The following is a 21,844-nucleotide window of genomic DNA, read 5'->3' as shown; positions in this document are numbered from 1 at the left end:
GTATGAAGGCTGAGTAGAGCAGAGCAGGAGCAGATGTAGGTTGCCTGCTGTGGGCAGTAGGGTAGCAGGCCAGGATGAATGGCTATACTGATTAGCCTGAGACCACAGATTCAAGGCCACAGCCTGTTAATGAATCTGTTTTTTAAGTGATTGATAATTTATATTCTTAATAATAATAACTCAGTTGCCAATATAAGCTTTGTGTGAGTAATTTAAAGGTAGCATGTAATCAATACCATTTTTTTTTTCATACTATGTGCAAAAGACACACACCTTATTTTTTGGAAATCAGAATGTAGGAAAAAGAATTCCACAGTCATGCCAGGCAGTGGCAGATAGCTCACCCTCAGCCAGCTCAATGACTCTTCAGGCCAAAAAAACCCCAGCCACCATACAGTATTAACCCTTTTACAGTCACTGCCAAATTAGGAGCAGCTTTTTGCTGCTCAGCCAAAAGCTATTGCAGTACAATGATGAGTTAGCACTGGAAAGGGTTAGCACTGAACTCCAATGCCCTCGGCTTGCTGACCCAGAGACGTGGCAACCATTCTGGCAGCTATTACAGCACAACATCTCTGTGGTTCTATTCCAGTGAAGAAAAATCAGCTTCCTCACTTTTACTAATACACATTACAGTTTGGGGGGGAGGGTTGATTTTTGTGAGAAGGGTTCATTTGGTATGTGGGTAATTCTATCACTTTCAGATACCAAGAAATTCTAAAGAACTTGTATTTCTGACTGTAGAATGCAAGAATACCCCTCTCTATCTGCAAAACTTTACTGTGGCTTCTGGAGCTCCCTAAAGTCATGTCTGGTTATTCTGGAGAGTACATTATATGCAAATTTACAATGCAGGGCATGTTTTAATGTTTGCCGCGTGCAGTTTGTGGCACCACAAAGAGGTTTGCGGTGCCACAAACTACACGCCCCTGCATGTCTGGACATGGCCTATGTGGTTTACAATGACAGTGATTTCTAATAGCATATAAATATATTACAGTTTAACAAAGTGAGTTTCAGTATGTTTTGTTCATTGAGAAAACATTTATGGAGTCCAGCAAGAAAGAAATTAAAATGCTTTAGGAATTTTTAGTTTCCACACCTAGCTTTCCAACAACTTATATAACCTGATTGCTTCTTCCTAACTTCCTTCTAATGAAAAAAATGGGTTAAAGCATCAAGACATGACAATCTGATTATCTTCCTGTTTTAATAAGAGAATTACCAGAAATCCATTGTTTTTACTTAATACCTTTCATTTCAGAAGCCAAAGAGCCAGTGCAGTAAATGAACATATTTGACTAAAGGTCCCAAACTATTATATAAACCAGCGATAAGCTAAAATTGTTTTTTTTTAATTGATTTCTTCCAAGCAATATTGTTATGCCCATCTTCTAATCTTTAATTGGATGTCTGAGGTACTACACTGATATCTTGGCTGACTATCAGTTGAATTCTGGTTTGAGTGGTGATAAAGTAATTACACTATTTGACACAGAGAAGGACAAGTTGAGGAAGTGGCAGGAATTTGAAGTAAAATGCATCGTACATTAAGATTTAATGTGTTGATTGTTACAAGGACATACTTACTGTGGTCCAACTGACCTGCTGACCCAGGTCTGTAAAATACAGGGTAATGATGGAAGAAACTGCCAGGCTTTGAATGCTAACAGAATCCTTCAGATAGGGTCCATCTATAATGACAAGGAGGCAAGGGTAAATGGCATGAATAATACATATGCTTTTAATGACTCAGCACAAAACGCAAGACCAGGAGCTGAACAGCAATTGTGATTTGACTTCCACCCTGTGAACTGTGCTTTAAAATGTAAAAATACAATGTGCATCCTGGTTTATAAAAGGCTCAATCCCATTTCACTTTCTGTGCTTCAATGACAAAAAACGCAGCTCCATAACTAGTTCATGGCACATCCATACATTGGCAAAATAGAATCAACCTGTGCATCTCTTAACCCAACAACTTACCGGTAAGTGCATTTGCTTTGAGAGCAGGAGGCTGGGGTTCTGAGAGGGGGTCCAAAACTCCACCTTTCAATTCCCAGTAAGGAGTGCAAACCACCAGGCCCTTCCTTTACACTTTTGGTCTACAGTAGGCATATCAAGGATACAGCCCATCAGAGGTGAAGAAAGGGTGCTTAAGGCTGGAGAATGCCTATTACGGTAGACCGGTGGCAGCGGATGGGAACATGGATGAAGGTTAAGAGGGAACTTACCTTCCTAGCTATTGCTGCCACTGCTGCTAATACTGCTGTAGCAGCATCAGTTCTGCTCAGGCAGCAACAGCCCCATGGCTGGGCTTCCTGGGAGTTGAATCTGGTGTCCCATTTACTCATTTCTCCCTTAGCTACATATCAGGTGCAAGGCTATGCCTGCTCTGGGAAAGGTTCTTGAGGGCCTGTGGAAACACTATTATACTTGCTCTACTTCCCCTGGCCCCCCAGATACACTAGTATGGCACTTCCCTGCCCAGCTTCTATGTGCAAGGCTGCCCAGGCCATGGCACAGACTTCAAGGGGGCCATTGTTGGCCCACCCTCTAGTCAGTGCTCAGAGGTAGTGCCTCACTTGCCCTACCCTAGTTATGCCACTGCAGCCTATGGGCTGAATCTAGCCAATGGAACCATCTCATCTGGCTCTTGGGCTCCTAAAGGATTTGGGAATTCAGAGGAAGCGTGAGTGGGGATGGACGTGCTGCTGAATGTTGAGGTACAGAGCCCTGTTTGGGGATACATTTTGGCAGCAGCAGGATGAGTCCTATGGCTCCCTGACACAATGGCTCAGGCACCCATGGAAGTTAACACTGGTGATACTTGTCTTGCTGCCAGAGGTGGCTCTGGATCTAACTCAGTCTAACAATAACTCAAAATACAAACTCCCTCCACCATTTTGCTTGAATGTTGTTGTTTTGGGTCCTCCCCCCCTGGCTATTTGCTTTTGGGTGAAACTCCAGTGATTAGAAATTCTGCTTCTCTTTAAGCAAGCACTCATAACTCCAGATTTCTGTGGAAACCTTGTCTGAAGTAGACAGAATTCTTATGTCTGAGCTCAGAACAGTCTTTCTCACAGTATAACAGAAAACCTACTTCAAGTCCTAATAAATCCAATACTTACAGGAAAAAAGAGAAAATAAAATGGGCCTTGTTTTGTTTTTTGAGGAGGTATTGACTAAAGCAATGAACTGGGGAGTAGGTGACATAAGCAACTCTATTCCCAGTTCCTCCAATATGTATCACATTAGGCAAGACATTTCAGATTCCAATTTCACTTCCTAGACTTTGGCTCTTTAGTTTGTATACTTTTCAGGGCACAGACTGTCTCTTATTTTGTGTTCGTAAAGTGTATGGCACAATGAGGTTGCCAAGTGCTCCTGGTATACTATTGCTAAAAAACTGATATAATTCTTTGAATCTCAGGAAAGTCTGACAAGCTTTTTAGAAGAAGGTCTAAACTTTTTTATGTCATACAGATCAACTGATTATTGTTAATACTATTATGTAACATATTATTAACATGGGTCAAACAGCATTTGTAAAACTGAATGCCAGTACCTTTCCTTTTATCTTTCTGAGTCTCTAAAGAGCTTGCAAACCAGATATGAAAAAAATCTGCACCTATTTATAATGAATATCATCCTACTCTTTTAATAATCTCATTGATTTCAATAATGTAATATTTTTTTTATTTGAAGGAAGCCATTCTGAAAGATTCCAAAGTACTAATTTGTCTAGAACAGGTTCTAGGCAAGTCATAAACAAGAACAATATTCTAGTCACCAGATATGCATAAATATTCCTTTCACCTCAGTAGGAGCCCCTCATGGAGAACAAGGATGTCTGCTTTGGAACTTTCTTCTTCTCTAGTTTAGGGGTAGAAGCATATCAAGATGTTCTCAATTTTGTCCATCAGTTGTTCATGCTTTTGAACAGAAAAATCTATTTGATATTCTATGCCAGAATATTCAGAGGCCACCATTTGGGCTGAAGCCAAGTGGATTGCCACAGCTTTGGGGTAGTGGGTAGCATAGTCGATGAGGAACAAGATGAACCAGAATCTTCTTGATCTGGGGCCCAGGCGTCCCATCAACTTCATTCCAACACACTCAAAGGGTATGCCGACTAGTGGAACAGGTATCGGCAAGACATTATGAGCGAGCCAAGGTGCAGCCACCTGGCAATTGGGACAAAACACACAATAGTCTTTGATTTCCTGATATACCCCAGGCCAAAAAAACCTTGCTGGTACTCTTTCCTGGATCTTTTCCAACCCCAAATGATTCTCCCAAGATACATCATGTGCCAGTTTCAAAATCTGGCCCCAGTACCTTTTCAGTACAAACAGCTGAGAGTGCCAGGCCTTGTCTTTGACCTTGTCTTTGGCCACCCTCATCAGGAGGTCCCCCTGAAATCAAGACAGGAGCCCTGGCCTGCTAATCTTGCATTCATTATGGCCCCTTGGCCTGTCCCAGCTGGCCATATAGAGGGACATATATTGGATCCTGCCTTTGTCCTGGTTGAAATCTTGGTCTTCCCCCACCTGATTCAGCCCTCTCTCCCAAAGGGCTCCAAAGGTTCCCTGACCCTTTGCCTCCTCTGGAGTGGGGCCCATACTGCACTGACCTCTGATCCCTTTCCCTAGGCATTCCTGTTGTCTGGAGAGGGCCTTCTGTCCAATGCACCAACATTTTATGCATGACCTGGGTTGAGGCCCAAAGAGCTCAGTGTTTGAAAACAAAGATATCTGTTTTCCCCTATCTCTGATTTGGTGGGGTTATGGTCTGTCTCACTTGTATACACTTGTTTTGCCACTCAGATCCACTTGGCTATCAAGCCCCAGTCTTGTCCCACCACCACAAGGGAAAGCTATGTGGCTGGCCACCGAAGCCCTTACATGGTCTTCCTGTCCCCCGATAGTCTGGTTTAGGCAGATTACGGTCTAGGGTGAGGTATCCCCATGAATGCATGTGAAATACATGCATTCCTCTACCAGAGGATGTCTGCTGGATTCACAAGTCACTCATGTACAAATGTCTGGCCCAAGCTAGAGTCTATGAGCCCAATGACATGGACCTCCCCATTTTTTACCAGGACCACATATCCTCTCAGGTGTGGGTCCTTCTGCGTTGCCTCTGACACATAGGTTTGAGTGTACCCATAGTCCATTTGTGGGCAGTCCCAAAATCAATGTTCCTTCTGCCTGCATTGTAGGCATATTATTTGCATCTCTCTTCCTCTTCCTGGGCTGCAGGGATGCTTTAGGTGACTTTCTTCTCCAGAAGGATAACTCAAGGGCCCTTGTCCTGGCTGCAGTCTCAGAGACAATAGAGTTAATGCCTCTACTGGGGGCCTTCCTAGACACCTGGGCTGCTTTCCCTGTAGTCCCAGCTTACTCAGGCCTGGAAGCTACTGGTTCCTCCAGGGTTCTTGACACTCTAACTCTGCTCCTGTGAAGTCTTCTACTTTTCACGTAACCTCCTCCAAGCTAACCACACAATGCTGATACACCCATCTCTGGGCCTTTGCTAGTAGGATGCAGCAGAAGTGTTTGAGGGTCACTGGTTCCACAATCTCCACAGTCAACCAGAAGTCTGGGTTTAACAAGCTGGTACACAAGTCCTTTAGGTTTGGGGCCAGGGCTTTGGAACTTTGTGTCCCAAGACTCTGATCAACACTTGTGCCAGTAGGCTTCCTCCATGAGACCCAACTAGTCCAGTATGGCTGATTAAAGGATAGTGTAGTCCTGAGCCAACTCTGCTCCTAGAGACTTGTAAGTCACCTGTGCCTCCCCAGTCAACAAAGAGGCCACCCTCATAGCCCATGTTTCCTGTGGCCACTGAAAGGTCTCCGCCACCCACGCAAAAGTCACGAGGAAAGCTTCTGGGTCATCTTCAAGTCCCATCTTGGGGAGGACTCCACCCTATATCCTTTGGGATCCATGTGACTCACCAACTTGGGTGGGAATCTGTCTCTACTCCAGCTGATATCTCAGGAACTCCTGCTGTTGCAGCTGCTGGTCTCTCTGGAACTGCTAGATTTGTTGGTTCTACTTCTTCTAGAATTGCTACTGCTAGAGTTGGATCTGCTCAAACAGCTGTTGTTGTTGCTGCAGCAGCCCCTCCAGCCATTTTATCAGGAGTCCTGTTTCCATTACTGGAATTGGCTTTAGAATACCCATGTTCTCCATCACACATAGTGGACTGTCACTGTTTATAACACTATTTTATTTTCCTTGGGTTACACTTGCCCTCACAAGAAACACCATAATCACAAAACAAACAGATACATAGATTCATAGATGTTAGAGCCTGGAAGGGACCTCATGAGATCATCAGGTCCACCCCCCCTGCACTTAGGCAGGAAAGACTGCTGGGGTCAGGTGACCCCAACAAGGTGCAAATTCAGTCATTTTTTAAAGGTCTCCAGGGTAGGTGATTGTACTACCTCTGTAGGGAATCTGTTCCAGAACCTGGACACTTGAATTGTAAATAATTTTTTCCTTATGTCCAATTTGAAGTGATCTTCTAGCAGTTTTTGTCCATTGTTCCATGTCTTCCCCTGGGGTGCCTTGGTGAACAGATGTACAGGGGTTCCAAGGCCCCAGGCCCTAATGTATGTCCCTAATATATTTATAGGCTGCCACCAAATCCCCTCTAAGTCTGTTATTCAGGCTGAACAGTCCCATGTCTTTCAGCCTTTCCTCATACGGCTTGAGCTCCAGACCTCTAATCGTATCTGTGGCCCTTCTTTGGACTCTCTCAAGCTTCTCCCCAACCTTCTTGAAGTGCAGCACCCAGAACTGGGTGCAGTACTCCAGCTATGGTCTCACCAAAGCCAAGTAGAGCAGAAGGATGACATCCTTAGTTTTACTTGAGATGCATCAGTAGATGCATGCCAGTGTTTTATTCTCTTTGCCAGCTACGGCATTGCATTGGTGGCTCATGTTCATTTTGTGGTCTACCACAACCCTGAGGTCTCTTTCAGATGTGGTGCTCAAAAGGGTAGCACTGCCAAGCCTGTAAATATGTTGCAGCTTATTTCTCTCCAGATGGAGCACTTTACATTTCTCTGTGTTAAATGTCATCAGGTTTTGATCCACCCACCTTGCAAGCTTGTCCAGGTCATACTGTATCCCCAGCCTATCCTCTAGCATGACCACACTCCCCCATAATTTGGTGTCATCCACAAACTTTGCCAATACACTTTTAACACATGAATCCAAATCATTGGTGAATATGTTGAAAAGCACTGGTCTGAGTAGTGAACCCTGACGGATGTCAAAGGTCACCTTACACAATGTCAACTCAATTCCATCTATTAATATTCTCTGGGTCCTACCTTGGAACCGGTTTCCTAGCCACTGGATTGTAAGATTGTCAAGGCTGCAATTTCTCAAATTTACCATAAAGACATCATGGGAGATTAAGTCAAAGACCTTTTTGAAATCCAAGTATATGACATCAACCTCGTCTCCCTTATCCAGGTGGTGAGTAACCTGATTGTAGAAGGAAATGAGGTTGGTCAGGCATGACCTGCCTGCAATGAACCCATGTTGGCTGTCCTTTAGATTACTGCCTTCAATTAGCCTATCACTAATGGATTTGTTGGTAATTTTTTCCAGGATTTTTCCAGGGATTAAGGTCAAACTGATTGTCCTATAATTCCCTGGGATCTCCATTCTTCCTTTCTTGAAGAAAAACACCATGTTGGGCCTCTTCTAGTCTTCTGGGACCTCTCCCAAGTGTCATGAGTTCTCAGGAGCTTTGCGATTGGTCTCATGATGTTGTCAACAAATTCTTTCAGCACTGTCAGGTGTAGTTCATCCAGTTCTGCTGACTTGTAGGTATTCAGCTTCTCTAGATGTTCCTCCACAAGATCTTCATCAACTATGGGTAGGTGATCACCCCCAACTTGATCATCTTGTATCCTGTCAAGCAGGCTAATACTTTAAGACTGGTGAAATACTGATGTGAAGTATTTGTTTAGGAGTTTTGTTTTCTCCTGAGTATTGGTTATCAGCTATCCCATTTTGTTCAGCATGTTTAACAATAAAGTTTTACCTCATCCCTTGTAGTCCTTTCCTGGACCCTGAGAAAGTAATTCTGAATATGTTCTGCAACTTCAGTTTTTCCTTTTCTCCCTTCTCTGGGAGCTTTTAACTTCATCTGGGCCATCCAAACATTCTAATCCTCCTAGACAGGCAGGAAATCTTTTTTCAGCTTCCTGCAGCTGGACTACAGCCCCTGAGCCCTGCACCCTGTTACAGAGGCAAAGGAAAAATCCTTTATTTTTCAAAAAATGAGGAGAATATAAAAGCTATAGAAAAGCAAGAATCAGTGAAGGCAAAACCAGGAAGCAACTGCAGGGTTAAAATAAAAAAGTTCACAAGCCAGTGAATTCAGGATAACACATCCTGTTCCACAAGGGATTTAAAGAAGTCAGTGATTGAAGGGCTTGGACTATTTGAATCTCAGATGTTAGGAATAGACCGACAACCAAGGAGTAGACCCACAACCCTACAACTGAAACTCAGGAAATCATGAATTGTCAGGGATAGCAAACCAAAAAAAAAAAAAAAATAGGAATTGCAGTGAGGGTCTAAGAATGCGGACATAGAAGACAGAATGACAGACCACACCCATTGCTCTGTGAAGGAATTTAAAGAGTCATTCAAAATAAACAGATCAGCCTACTTCTATCTGGTGGCATTGATCCTAAGCCTATCCAAAATTAAAGGATGGGACAGCAAAGTCAGGAAGTCTACAGATTCCATAAGGCAGATAATAAAAATGCAGGGAAGGAAGTGTAGTAAATGCAAGGATACCAGATAGCGACCTTGAGCAGAGGATCCAAGAAAGCACACACTACTTTGCAAAGCACTTAGGGGAATTAAAGTAGTTAAGTTTAAACCCTCTGGAGAATGAATTCCTAGGTTTATCCACAGAACAAGTTCAGCATGGACACAGGTAGTTAAATCTTCTAATATTATCATGTCCTTCAAAAATTATTACAATCATAGTAGGTCAGCCTTCATGGCCCATATAGTCCTTGATTTTTCTGCTAAGACCATCAATAAGTATTACAATTTGGATCACATATTCTTTCCTGGTCATCTAACTGTCACAATTTGGTCATGTATAAGTGCCAGAGATACTCCTTATACAAAGGTTGACATTTTGTTGCTCTACATATAACCCCTGGTAAGTGGATAACTATACATACACCAAAACTGGGCATATGCACTGCTGAAGGGGATCACTACTTCCCATCTTCCCCTAGTGACTAAGGCAGTCACATGGGAAGTTGGAGTTTGTAGGCCCCACTCACCAAGAGGGGATTTCAATTTAGTACTAAGCTAGGAAGTCAAGGACACCCAGATTCAAATGCCCCCAGGGCAAAGGTTTGGCGGGGGGGGGGGGAGCAGCTATAAATCAGCACCCCTAGTTTCATTCTTCCCCCTCCTCCCCTAATGCCCCACCCACTGAGCTCTGATGAGGAGAGGGGAAAGGTAAAAGAGGACCTACCTCCATCTGTTTTCTGCTTCTGAGTCTAAATCTGGTAGCCATGGGTTTGGTGATCTCCATTTTAGAACATCAAAGTCTTCTACACATTAACAAGGGGCATACATACAGACTCTGGTTACTACTGCACACAGTCAATCTGTGTGAATACGTGGTCTCTAATAGTCATCCATGTGTGCAGGGCTATGTGCCTAGGAATAGAATTCCAGCCTGTGTACAGATGGCATTTGGGGCACTTAAATGACTGAAAATGCCATGTAGATGACATGCTTAGGAAGGAGACAGAATGCCACCCTTAGTGTCAAGAGGTGGGTTTTGCACTGGAAACTGAAAAACAGTCTCCTTTTTCATTTTAATATTTACTATAAGAAAATTAACAGAATCAACATTATACAGTGCACATGAAAAATCATCAGTTCTGTTCATCAGTGGGGAAGCTAATTAGATATCCAGACATATTAATTAGGAAAAAAGTTTGAATGGCTTAGCCAATAGCATATATACAATGCAATATAATTAGGCAGAAACATCAGAAATAGATTAGAAATATACTAGGAGGTTGCTTGACAGAAAAATAAATACTCACTTCGTTCCAGTTGCAGGCCAACCCGGGAGGGGTACCACTGGGGGCCTATTAAAATCATAAAGAATTACATTTAATTTCATGGTATAGCTTCTAAACCTCATTTCTTACTAGTAGCAAGTGTCCTTTTTTGCTGATAGCTAGAACTGTGAGACCATAAAAATGTCTATGTGCTTTAGCTATAAATGAAAAATACAGTAGTAATATGGGATGAATATACAGTGCAATGTATACAGTTAGAAAAGAAATATCCCACCCCCAAAACACTCTGGCTGGCTCTACTGGAATGCTGAATTCACAGTCAGCAGATGAATAATGCAGATTGCAATGTATCAGAATAATCAAACCTTATAGCATAATGGCACTGGGGACTTTGTACATATAGGTTAGTGATGGAAGAAGTCCATCTTTTTGTTGGAACTTGACAGTTTTACCAAATTTCAAATAAAAAGATAAGGGTGGACTGGAGAGGGGGTTATTTTCCTATTAAAGTGGTTAGAAAAATGTGTTCTTTCTTAAAATGATAAACTGTTAACGTTTCCTCACCACCCTCAAAAGGATCAACCACTTTGCTTTCAGCCAAAAGGATAATATTGGCAAATATGTTTGCTTTCCTTAGAAATAGACAGAAAGACAGACAGACAAACAGATAACGATCAGTGAAGAACCCCGTATTGAAATATTGGGGTGAATTCTATTACAACCCTTCTGAATGGAAAAATTACAGTTATCTTGTAGAGACAAAACTTTATATCCTGGACAATTTGCTCAAGACATAGCAGGTACCTATACACGTTCCTGCTGTAATGTGTCAAAGAAGACTCAATTAATCAAGTCTGTTGGAGCATAGTAATTACCAAAATGGTAATTACCATGCTCCTCAGACTCCAGTGCCATGTGTGTCAGAGTCCCTATGCTGAAAAATGGCGGTGGGGGTGCTTTAACTAAAGCTCGTTCAATGAGCTTTAGTTAAAGTGCCTCCGCCACCATTTTTCAGTGTGGGGACATCGATACATGTGATACTCTGGAGCCACTCTAATTAAAATGCCCCACCTTCCTTGCCCATGGAGCATGTGTATAAGCACTTAGACTAAGAATACAGGTTACTATAAAAGCATCCACCTAGGTTTAGCCATGGCCAGCTAATACGTTTTGCAGGCCTTCCACCATGGTTACACTTGTGTTCCTGTGTTTTTAATACAAATTAAAGACATAGCCAGATTTTTTAAGTGCAAGTTGTTTTCTTGATGAAGTCTTAAGGAATAAAGAAGCTTTTAAAAATGCTTGCTTCACTATAAGTATCACATGGTTCCTGTGAAAGGGTGATTCCTAGAAAGAATATTGACTTTCAATGTGACAAATGTTCAGAAACAGACATTCCCACAGACATGCCTTTCTATAGGTCTGTTACATCTACTACATGAGAGATGCTCAGGAAAACTTGCTAAGTGAGCTAATAGTCTGAGAGGAATAAAGTGAAGGGGGAGAATGCAAGCATTATTGTTTCTTTTTTTAATTCATAGCATTGTGGCTATTCAGATTAAAATTGTGGGTTTCTGAGCACTTTGGAAAATCCATCTAGAGTCATACAAGTGGCTTTATGTGTTTAGAATATACATAAAACATTCTTTCAGGAAAGCACTTAGAATCAAGATGTACAAGCAGATAGATTGCAGTGAAACAAGTTGTGGATATCTATACAGACATTAGAAAGGACTATTTCTTGAAAACACACTTGATGGAGAGGGTTTTTTTGTTTGTTTGTTTTGGTTTGGTTTTGGGGTTTTGTTTGTTTGTTTTTGTTTGTTGTCAGAATTCTGTAGCAGAGTAGAGGCATTAGACAATTGCTACTATGCTGCTGGCCAAGATCAATTTCAGCTCTGATCTCAGCAGGTCAAGAAATATGCACAAACTGATGCTTGAAGCACCAGGGAAGACCTATCTATCAAAAAGCAGCAACTAGGTTTTTCAAGGTACCACAACAGACCATGGCTATTAAAGATAAAAAGAAGATAGAGAAACAGCAGCTGTCAGACTTGTCAAGGAGGATATGATTTGCTCCAGGACAGCAGATATCAATAGTTATTTGGGAGACTAAAATGGGATGTACTTGTGTTAAACTGAATTTTTTTCCTCCTTGTATTACAGTATATTTCAATAAAAACCAATTTACCTGATCCTTCGGCAATGAGCTTTGAAGCATGGCTCATAATCTTCAGTAGGGCAAACAGAGGTTTTGCTTTTTGGCATGTAATCTTATATTTCAGTGCAGTAACCCAAGTACACCAAGGCTCTGAAAACAGATCCAAAGAACTAAACCTAAAAGAAAGACCAGCATTTGCAAGGAAACCAAAGGTACAAAGAGTGGTGACCAAAATCTGTGGTGTGATGTTGGTCAAGTCACTGTCCCTTCTCACCGAGTCAGGTTTTCATCTCATCTCTAGAACATGTCTACAGAGTAAATTTAACACACTCAAGAGCAGTGTACTTAGGCACAATATGTGAATCTGGTCAGGCTGCTTCTTAATTTGGAAGCACTATGTCTGCATACGGCTTACGATAAGCTAAATAGCACTACGGAGTGAAAGGGGATATGTTTACACAAGATGCTTTACTGCACATTAAATTAGTCAAATGTGCTGTTTGCTAGTGTCAACATATATAGGTATTAGATAAATGGCACATTAGGTAATGTGCAGTAGCACACATTTAGATACTGACTGGGAGCAATTTTGCTCCTGGTCAGCCCAGGAAGCAGGGAGTCACTGTTGCCAGGCTAAGCCCCAATTCAGGGGGAGCTGTCAGGACAGGTTCCAATGCGCATAGGGCCAGGAGACAGGTGCCCTTGCAGCCGGCACAATATTCCTGGCCCCACGCACATCAGGAACTACCCCTATGTCCCCCTGCCAGGCCCCGGGCTAGCACCCAGGGGAGCCTGGAACTCCTGGCTGCTGCAAGAAGGCAGAGCAGGGCAGAAGTAGCCCTGAACTGGGCTGTTCCCATTGGGCGCAAATCTGTGCCCAACAGGGCACATGTGTAAATGTGCTTCTGGCCACGGCCATTTCTTACTGCACCTTATTTTACTGCTCAGTAACCTTACTGCATGTTCATTGCACAAGTAGATGCCCCCAGAATCAGTTAGCTCATCCTCATGCTAATTAGCTTTCCTGCAGTGCCATATGGACATGGCTACACTAATTCTGGGCTTAAGCCATCCACAAAACACCTGAGGATGCACAGGGCCTCAGACTTTTTTACCTGCTTAATTCTTTGGGCTAGAGACCCTCTCCCACTATATGTCTGTGCAGTGCTTAGCCCACTGGTACCTGAATATTGGTTGAGGCTAAGAGGAGTCATGCAACTTGCTGGAATCAGAATGTCCAGTCTTGTGCAATTCAGCTCATCTTGGATTCCAACCTAAAGGTAATGACTTCCAGCTTGCAAACAAATTGGAAAAATGTTGTGCTTCAGCTGGGACCTTCTACACTAGGAGTAACCAGGAATCATGCAGGAATTGGTACTGCCTTCTAGGAAGAATATTGCTACCTCTTCTTCTCCAGTATATACAGAGAGTGAATGACTAGCTTCATTCTCCCAACCTGATAAAGTCTTGTTTTTGAAGGAGAAGGGAACATTAGCACACCTTCAAATGCCGTTTTTTTCCTACTAGTAATTTTGAGGGTTGAGTGACTTGCCCATGCATCATATAGGCAATGGACGCTGGATCCCATTGTGTAGTATGCTTTAGTCACTTTTGCAACACTTCTACACATTAACATAAATACAGAATTTCTTGAGCAAAAATATCATAAAAGCAAGGTATATTTTGTATTTAAAAAATTATAAATCACACTTTTTTCAATAGTTTTCAGGTATTTTATAGAGAGAAAATATTTCTCAACAGTTTCCAATGAAAAAACTCAATTTTAGATGAAAAGAAAAAGGGTCAGATGAAAAATATCTACTAGGTATAACTGCACAGTAACCGGCGTTACTGTGTAATCACATCCCCACATGGCTTCCTGGTGATACTTACTACATTAGAGTTTGGTGAGACCAGTAATATATTTCCTGAATAATATGAGTATTGGCTAAAATATGTCTAAACATCATTGAACTAACAGATATTAGGGAATTCTGATGCTCTCCTGGAGGAAAAGAGATTACAGGAAGGTTTCTAAATCTGTTGCATGAGATGCCTACTGCACAATAGCCCATTACTTTTGTGCAGTAGTGTCATGGGGCATGAACCCTGAAGCTACTGTGAAGTAGTAATGAGCTATTGCGCAGTCAGTATCACCAGGAAGTCATATGGGGATGTGATTACACAGTAATGCTGGTTACTGTGCAGTTATTTAGTACTTGCGTATGCAAGTACTAAATGACTGCTCAGGAACAATTACACAGTCAGCATCTTCTGCTAACTCCACAGGATGTCACTGAGGCCAACAATTTAGCAAGATTCAAAGAAGGGACTGGGCAGTTACAGATGGGGAAAATGAGGCACCACAAAGTGAATTGAGTTATCCAAGGTCATCCTGCAGGTCAATAGCTGACCTGGGAGTACAACACTTTTCTCCTGAATGCCAGTTCCATGCCATAGGATGAAACTTTTCTTTTTAACTCCGCACTTGAAAAGTTCTGTTTTCTTCTCATGTATACCAAGAATAGGCAACCAGTACTGGCAGCGTAGAAGTATGGGGAAAGACAGTACCTTAGGTTCAGGAGATTCAGGAGTATGTGCTGCAGTTCTCTGAGGATAATCTGTCTAAAGACTTGAACACCCAGCATTTTGAAAAGTTCACCTGATGCACCTTAGTCTGCCCATTGCATTCACCTATTGCTCTCTCTTTGGAGAAGAAACTATCTCTCTTCTCCATGTTTGTACAACAGCTAACATAGTAGAATCCTGGTCTGTGACTGTTGCTAGCTCCCTGCCCTATCTAAGCAAAAATAAATAAGTGTGTACATTAGGCAAATATCCAATCCATTTGGCCAAAGTGTGTACATATTCCATTTGAAATCAAGAAGAAAAAACAGCAGGACAAAGCCATTGACTTTTCTTTTTCTATGCTTTTTCTATTTCTATTTGGACCAAAAATCCCAAGAAATGAGTCAGCCTAAAACCATAGGAATGCAGGGCCTTTTAAATTTAAAAGTCTGTATACATTTTTAAAGGCTCCAAACGACATTTTATCAGACTGAGTCCACTGACTGTAATAGGAACTTCATGGTTAAAAAGCCATGGAAAGCTTTGAAAGATCAAAGCTAAGCTACAACTCAAAGCTACAACTTTTCCAGTTATGTGACTGAGGGATTCCTATAATTTGTGTACCATTTCCTAAAGGTAAGAAAATTTTTAGTGCTTTGCCTATCCCACAGTAAATTATGTATTTATTATACGCTAAGTAGTTATATAACATTTAGGCTATACATTTAATGCATATCACAGCAAAGGTAAGACAGAGCCCACATTTCTTCCTCTGTGAAATTAGACATTTTCTCTACAGTTCAGACCTGTAAGAAACAGAACATGTTTTTGACAGACATTGTTTAGAGATAATTAGCACACTGACTTTCCATGAACAGGTAATTTTATTATCGGTTAAACTGTTTGCTTCTGATTGTATTTTACTGCCCATGCATCTCTAATAACAAATAGGCTTAATAATTATGAGCAACACCTGCTGTGTTATGAATAGGGCAATATGAACAACAAAATTACTATAATCAATCAGTGGTATCATGTTGTTAAAAAACCGTGAAAACGGAGAACGTTCTATGGTAAATTGCAATAGGAGTGAAGTATAATATCCCTGCTATGATCACCTGACACTATACCCCTTCTGAGGCATGTAACAGAACTTGCCCATGAAACACCCTTTACTGATACTTGAGAAATGCACCCCATAAATGTAACCAGGTCATAGATCTCATAATTATAAAATATTGGCAATAGAGTCATTAGTGCATGTAACTAGCATTCCTCAGTGCATGACTCGCATCTGAAAAGTAAGCTTGCCAAAACATGACAAAGTGAATCCTGGACAGATATAGGTATTCATAACTGTGACCATTTAACAGTAGAGGTCAGGAATGCAATTATTCTTAGTTGTAGCAGGAGTGTCTGAGAATTCTCAAGAACACTTCTGAGCAGTCAGGAGTTGATAAAGATATTATCATCCTGACAACTCAAATCTTTGCTGATTTGAAGCTTGTGATTCACCGCCTTCCAGAGATGACATTCTCCTAGGCAGCAGGAGAAATTACTTGAGGCTTTTTTTCTCTGCTTTTATTTTCAGAAAAGTCTAATTCAGCTTATATTACAATTCAATGACTTGCCAGGCTCATTGAAAACAACAATAAGCAGACCATGACCATCTATCTGGGAAACCACATTGAAGCACTGTGGTGCCACAGCAGCGAAGGGAAAGAAGCTTCTTAGATTGAACCTACATAACAGACTGCAGCTTTTATTCCCAAGAAGTGGTCAGGCAGGTGAGCAGTGCTGTTGAAAAGAGACCTTTCATGTACACACTAGGTGTGTCTACAAGAGAGACTACTGTGCAGTTGTTACTTACCATTTATTTAGCACTCTGTGATGGTGGACCTTGCCTCTCTGTATCCTTTTATAATCTCCCAAAGAGCTGTAAGTACCCCAACTTTCCCGCCTGCCACATCTTCAATGTTATTATAATATGTTCTGCTTTATGATGTCACTTGTCGGGAAGATTGTTATATATATATTTGTCATTTTATTTTGCTCTTTGGGTGTCTCTATTAGGAATCCCAGTATTATAAAGGAAAACTTCACTCAATTATCCCCACACACTCGCTGATATATATATTCACAATCAGGTGCAGATTAACACTTGTCTTTATCTTTATTCTTTATAACATTATACAAACTTTCGTTATCTTTAAACAGAAGTGGTCCTTTTTTTCTTGTTTTTTTTAACAATTATATCAACTTTGTAATTCTGTCTACATACTGTTCTTATTTAACCTTTATCAGTTTGGTTGGACTGAACTTGATGTTAATAAACAAAGTCCCTTTAACTCTGGTTTATCCATTTATTTCCTTTTTTTTTTTAGAGCATGCTTTTCTCTTCAAGCCTTGTTATTTCTCTCTCTTTACTTTTGCTATCCTGAGTGTGTAACTTTCATCTGATGCATGCCTGAAGCCTTGAATCCTTGTGGTCAGCACTCAGTTGTTTTCACTAAGCTTGTGGGAGTGAGTCAATTCACTCTTCTCTTTTTTGTTTGTTTGTCTACTTTTCAGCGCGGCTGCCATCCGCGTCTCCAGTGCCTCTTCAGGGATCCGCCCCTCTTTCTCAGAGCTCCACTCTCTCCAGCGGCAAGAAAAATCCTGAGGTAAGTGTCTTATCTCCTGGAGATCTTCTTTCTCCCTCACTTTCTCCTTCACACGCTCTTTCTTTCTTCTCCCTTTCTGCGACTGCCTTCTCCTCTTTCTTTTCTTTTCCCGGAGCTTCTATCCTAATATGGTAATAGCTCTGGAAGTGGCATTCTCCAGCTCTTTTTGCTGCATCACTGTTTCTTCTTTCACACACCTTCCCCCTTAAGACGCCGCTAGGCACCTTTTGTTGTTTATCTTGATCCTCGATGTGGAGGGAGTTCAGATCTTCCTGAGTATTCGAGGCCTCTAGGGATTGGGTACCAGGATGACATTGAAATAGAAAGTCTGCTACCACGTTGGCATGTCCCGGCCTGTATTCAATATTAAAGTGGAATGGTTGTAAGGCGAGTGCCCATCTGGTGATTCATATATTATCTGTTTGGGTTGTCTTTAACCACTTCAAGAGCGCATGATCAATAACCAAAGTGAATTTATGGCCCAGGAAATAATACCGAAAATATTCTACTCCCCACTTTATCGCTAGGCACTCACGTTCAATAGTGGCATACCTTTGTTCTGGTGGGTTAAGTTTCCAGCTAGCATAGGCAGTCGGGCACTCTATCCCATCCACTTCCTGCATCAGCACAGCTCTCACAGCATAACTTGATGCATCCGTCTGTAAAATGAAAGGACAGGTGAAGTCCGGTGTACGAAGAATTGCGTCGTTACATAAATCTTGTTGAGTCCTACGAAAAGCTTCTAAATGTTTTTCTTCCCATTTTATAGGCCCATTGCCTCGTCCTTTTAATAAGTTGGTCAAGGGGGTGGTTATCTTGGCAAAATGTGGTATGAACCTGCGGTAATAGCTGGCTAAACCAAGGAAAGCACACATTTGTTTTCTCATCCATGGAGGCGAATAATCCTGTATCATTTCAACCATATCTACCAAGGGGCGCATGTGTCCTTGTCCTACTAGGAAGCCAAGATATTTAGTTTCTGCCTTACCTAGGGCACGTTTCCCTGGGTTGGCTGTGAGGCCTGTTTGCCTGAGTTCTTGGAGAACAGCACGCAGAACTTTTAAATGTTGTTCCCATTCATCTGTATAAATTATAATATCATCTATGTAGGCTGCTGCATGTTGTTGGTGTGGTGCTAGGACCCAATCAAAGAGTCTTTGGAAAATGGCTGTAGGCCCATGCAGGCTAAATGGCATTTGCTTGAATTCGTAGAAACTCCATGGTGTGCCAAAACAGTTTTTGCTTGGTCTTCTCTGCGTACAGATATCTGCCAATATCCATTTGTCAAATCTAATGTAGATATGTATTTGGCTTGTCCTACTCTCTGCAGTAATTTGCTGATTTGGGGCATGGGAAAAGTGGCGAATTTTGAAATTGCATTTAATTTACGAAAGTCAATGCACAAACGGAGGGACCCGTCTTGTTTTGGAACAATTACCAATGGGCTTCGCCAGGGGCTCCGTGATTCTGTTATTATTCCTTGCTCTAACATCCTATCTCGGCCTTCACTACTTCATATCTATGATACAGGATTCTCCACCATCTTTCCCTTATTACCCTTCCTTCTGGTGTAACAATGTTATGGCTAATCCCCATAGCACAGCTGGGATTCTTGTTAAACACGTCTCCAAACTCTCATATAAGCAGTTTTAATTGATCTCTTTGTTGTGCCGTCAATTGGGTACCTAGACAGACTTCTTGACTTGTTGGCCGGTTTCGATGTTCCCTATTCATTGTACCCTCATTTTCTGCTTGCCCTCTCATAAAGGAAGCTACTAAACCTTCTTGCTCTTTCCACAGTTTTAATAAATTAATGTGAAAAATGTGTTTTTCCTTTTTTTGTCCAGGGCAAAGAACCTCATAGTCGACAGGTCCAACACGCCTGGATATCTTGAATGGACCTTGCCAACAGGTTAAAAATTTACTTGTAGTATCTGGGAGTAAGAATAACACTTTTTGTCCTGGTTGTAAGTCCCTTTCACTCTAATTTTGGTCATACTTAGTTTTTTGTTTCTCTTGGGCTTGTCAGAGATTTTCTTGGGCTAAATTTTCTGCCTTTTGTAACCATTCTCTCAATTCATTGACAGATTCAAATAGCCTCACCCCTGGGGTTCCTCCTTCTTTCCATCGCTCTCGGACCACGTGCATCAGGCTTCGGGGTCGATGCCCATAAACCAACTTGAATGGGGAAAACCCTAAGAATGTCTGTGTGGTTTCCTGTACCGCAAACAACAGAGGGGGTATGACTAAGTCCCACTTCCGCGGCTCCTCTTGTGTACATCTACACTTCGTATTTTTAAGGGTTCCATTTAATCTCTCCACTAACCCATTGGTTTGGGGTGATAAACTGTGGTTTGCAAGTGTTTTATTTTTAATACTTGGCACAGATTCTGCATAACCTGGGACATACAATTCATCCTTTGGTCCGTAATGATCTCCCTAGGAATACCAAAGCGGGATACCCACTTAAGCAATTCTTCTGCTATTCGAGGTCCAGTGACTGTTCTCAATGGGATGGCATCCGGAAACAGAGAGGCATAGTCTATCAAGACAAGTACGAATTGGTAACCCGTCACACTTGTAAGGGAGCCCGCGGAGGTTTTTGAAGACTGACCCTCGGGCAACTTGGGCAGACTCTGCAATAGTCTTCAACTTGGTCATACAGTCTGGGCCAGAAACACCACTTAGTTAGCCTGGTTTCTGTTTTAGCTCTTCCCATAGCGCCCTCCCAATGGATTCGTATGAGTGAGTTTCAAGAGGGGTTCCCTGTAGTCTCGAGGTATCAGCAGTTGCGGTACCTCTGTCCCTTCTATATGTCCAGCCTTGATCCTGTATAACAAGCCTTTCCTCAACTCATACCTGGGGAATGTGTGGCATCTCTCTGGGCAAATTACCTGATCATCCTGCTTGGCCAGCTGCGTTTGTCTTATTGATTGAAACAGGTCCTCGCCTTGTTGAGACTCGCGAAAGCAGGAGCTGCTTTCTAAACTCTCCAAATCCATTGTATTGGGTTCAGTGTAATCTTCACTGCTCTCTCCGGCTAAACCTTCTACCTTGACTTCTTGTCTCCTCACGGTGTCTAGGACTTCATAAATCTCCTCCCAGTCTCTGCCCAATACCATCGGGTAAGGTAGGTCATTGGCTAGACCTACTGGCATCTCTCGGGTGGTATCCAAGATTTCCACCCAATATTTCCTTCAGGGGTACGCCGACAACTGGCCATGCAAACAAATCATTTTTACGGTGCTTGCACTTGGCGCCCAGCCTTGGTGAGCTATGCTGGTTCTAATCAATGTCTGGGCACATCCAGTATCCACTATAGCTTTTATTTTCTTCTCTCCAACTCGGGTCCACACAGTGGGTTTTTCCTTTGATACTTCCCAATGTGTTTCCCCAATGCTTCAGTCCATCATCTCCACCTGCCCGTTGTCACTCCTCTCACTTCTTTGTATCCGGGTTTTGAATGGTATTTCCCTTGGTTGCAGACCCAATCGAGGATGACTGGCACACTCCCTTGCAATATGTCCAGTTCTCCCACACCTGAAACATACTGTAGTCAGTCTCTTCCTTTCTTGAGTTTCCTTTTGTTCATTCTCTCATCCAACTTGAGGAGTTCCAGACTTTGGGGCTTTCTCTTGGTAGTTATCCGTTTGAGCACTATCAAATCCTCGGCCAAGCGTAATGCTTCTGCCGATGACTTCAGTCAATGACACCGCACTCAACGTTGGGTATTTTCCTTTAAATCTATTAAGAATTGTTCCAACAGGATCTGGTCACATAACTCCACCTTGGATACCTCCTGTGACTTCAACCACTTTTCTAACAGGTCAGCCAATTGTTGCAACAGAATTCCTGGGGATTTCTCTTCTTTTTTCTTTTTCATGTGGAAGGCCTGTTGATAACTTTTTGGGTTAATATTTAAAAGACACAAAATCTTTTTCTTGACTTTACCATAGTCCATCGCTTCGCCTTGTGCCATCGCCCGATAAACCGCTTGTGCTCTTCCTATCAAGAGTACACGTAAATGGTGGGCCCACTGGCTGCACTCTAACCTGGATGCTAATACTGCTCTTTCAAAACTTTCAAGGAAGGCCTCTGGGTCATCTTGCGGGGTCATTTTTGGGACTCTTAATTCAATTTGGTGTCGTTGAGTCCATGTCTGTTGCTGTGTCCATTTTTCTTCGAGTGCAATTTGTCGAGCACCTTGTTGTTGTTGTTGTTGTTATAGTAATTGCCCTATTGATGCATGGTTTCTTGTAGAGGCTGTAGACTCCCCATGGGGTTTGGTTGTCTCTCCATGCTGTCTTCTGAACTGTGATGGTGGACCTTGCCTCTCTGTATCCTTTTATAATC

General features: G+C 42.1%; 1 protein-coding gene across 1 annotated transcript in view; it reads right to left on the bottom strand.

The window, feature by feature from the left end:
- Nucleotides 1-21,844, bottom strand: part of TECRL (trans-2,3-enoyl-CoA reductase-like) — a 242,017-nt gene that overhangs the window by 57,899 nt on the left and 162,274 nt on the right. Inside the window, exons 3-4 of the mRNA XM_019522275.1 lie at nt 10,121-10,165; nt 1,591-1,694 (exon numbers count right to left, since the gene is read on the bottom strand). Coding sequence (XP_019377820.1) covers nt 1,591-1,694; nt 10,121-10,165 — 149 coding nt within the window. The remainder of the gene's footprint in view (nt 1-1,590; nt 1,695-10,120; nt 10,166-21,844) is intronic.

This window comes from Gavialis gangeticus, unplaced genomic scaffold (genome assembly GCF_001723915.1).
Source record: "Gavialis gangeticus isolate Ggan-Ray unplaced genomic scaffold, GavGan_comp1, whole genome shotgun sequence".
NCBI classification, from domain to species: domain Eukaryota; kingdom Metazoa; phylum Chordata; order Crocodylia; family Gavialidae; genus Gavialis; species Gavialis gangeticus.
This window is presented reverse-complemented; position numbering and strand designations above follow the sequence as displayed.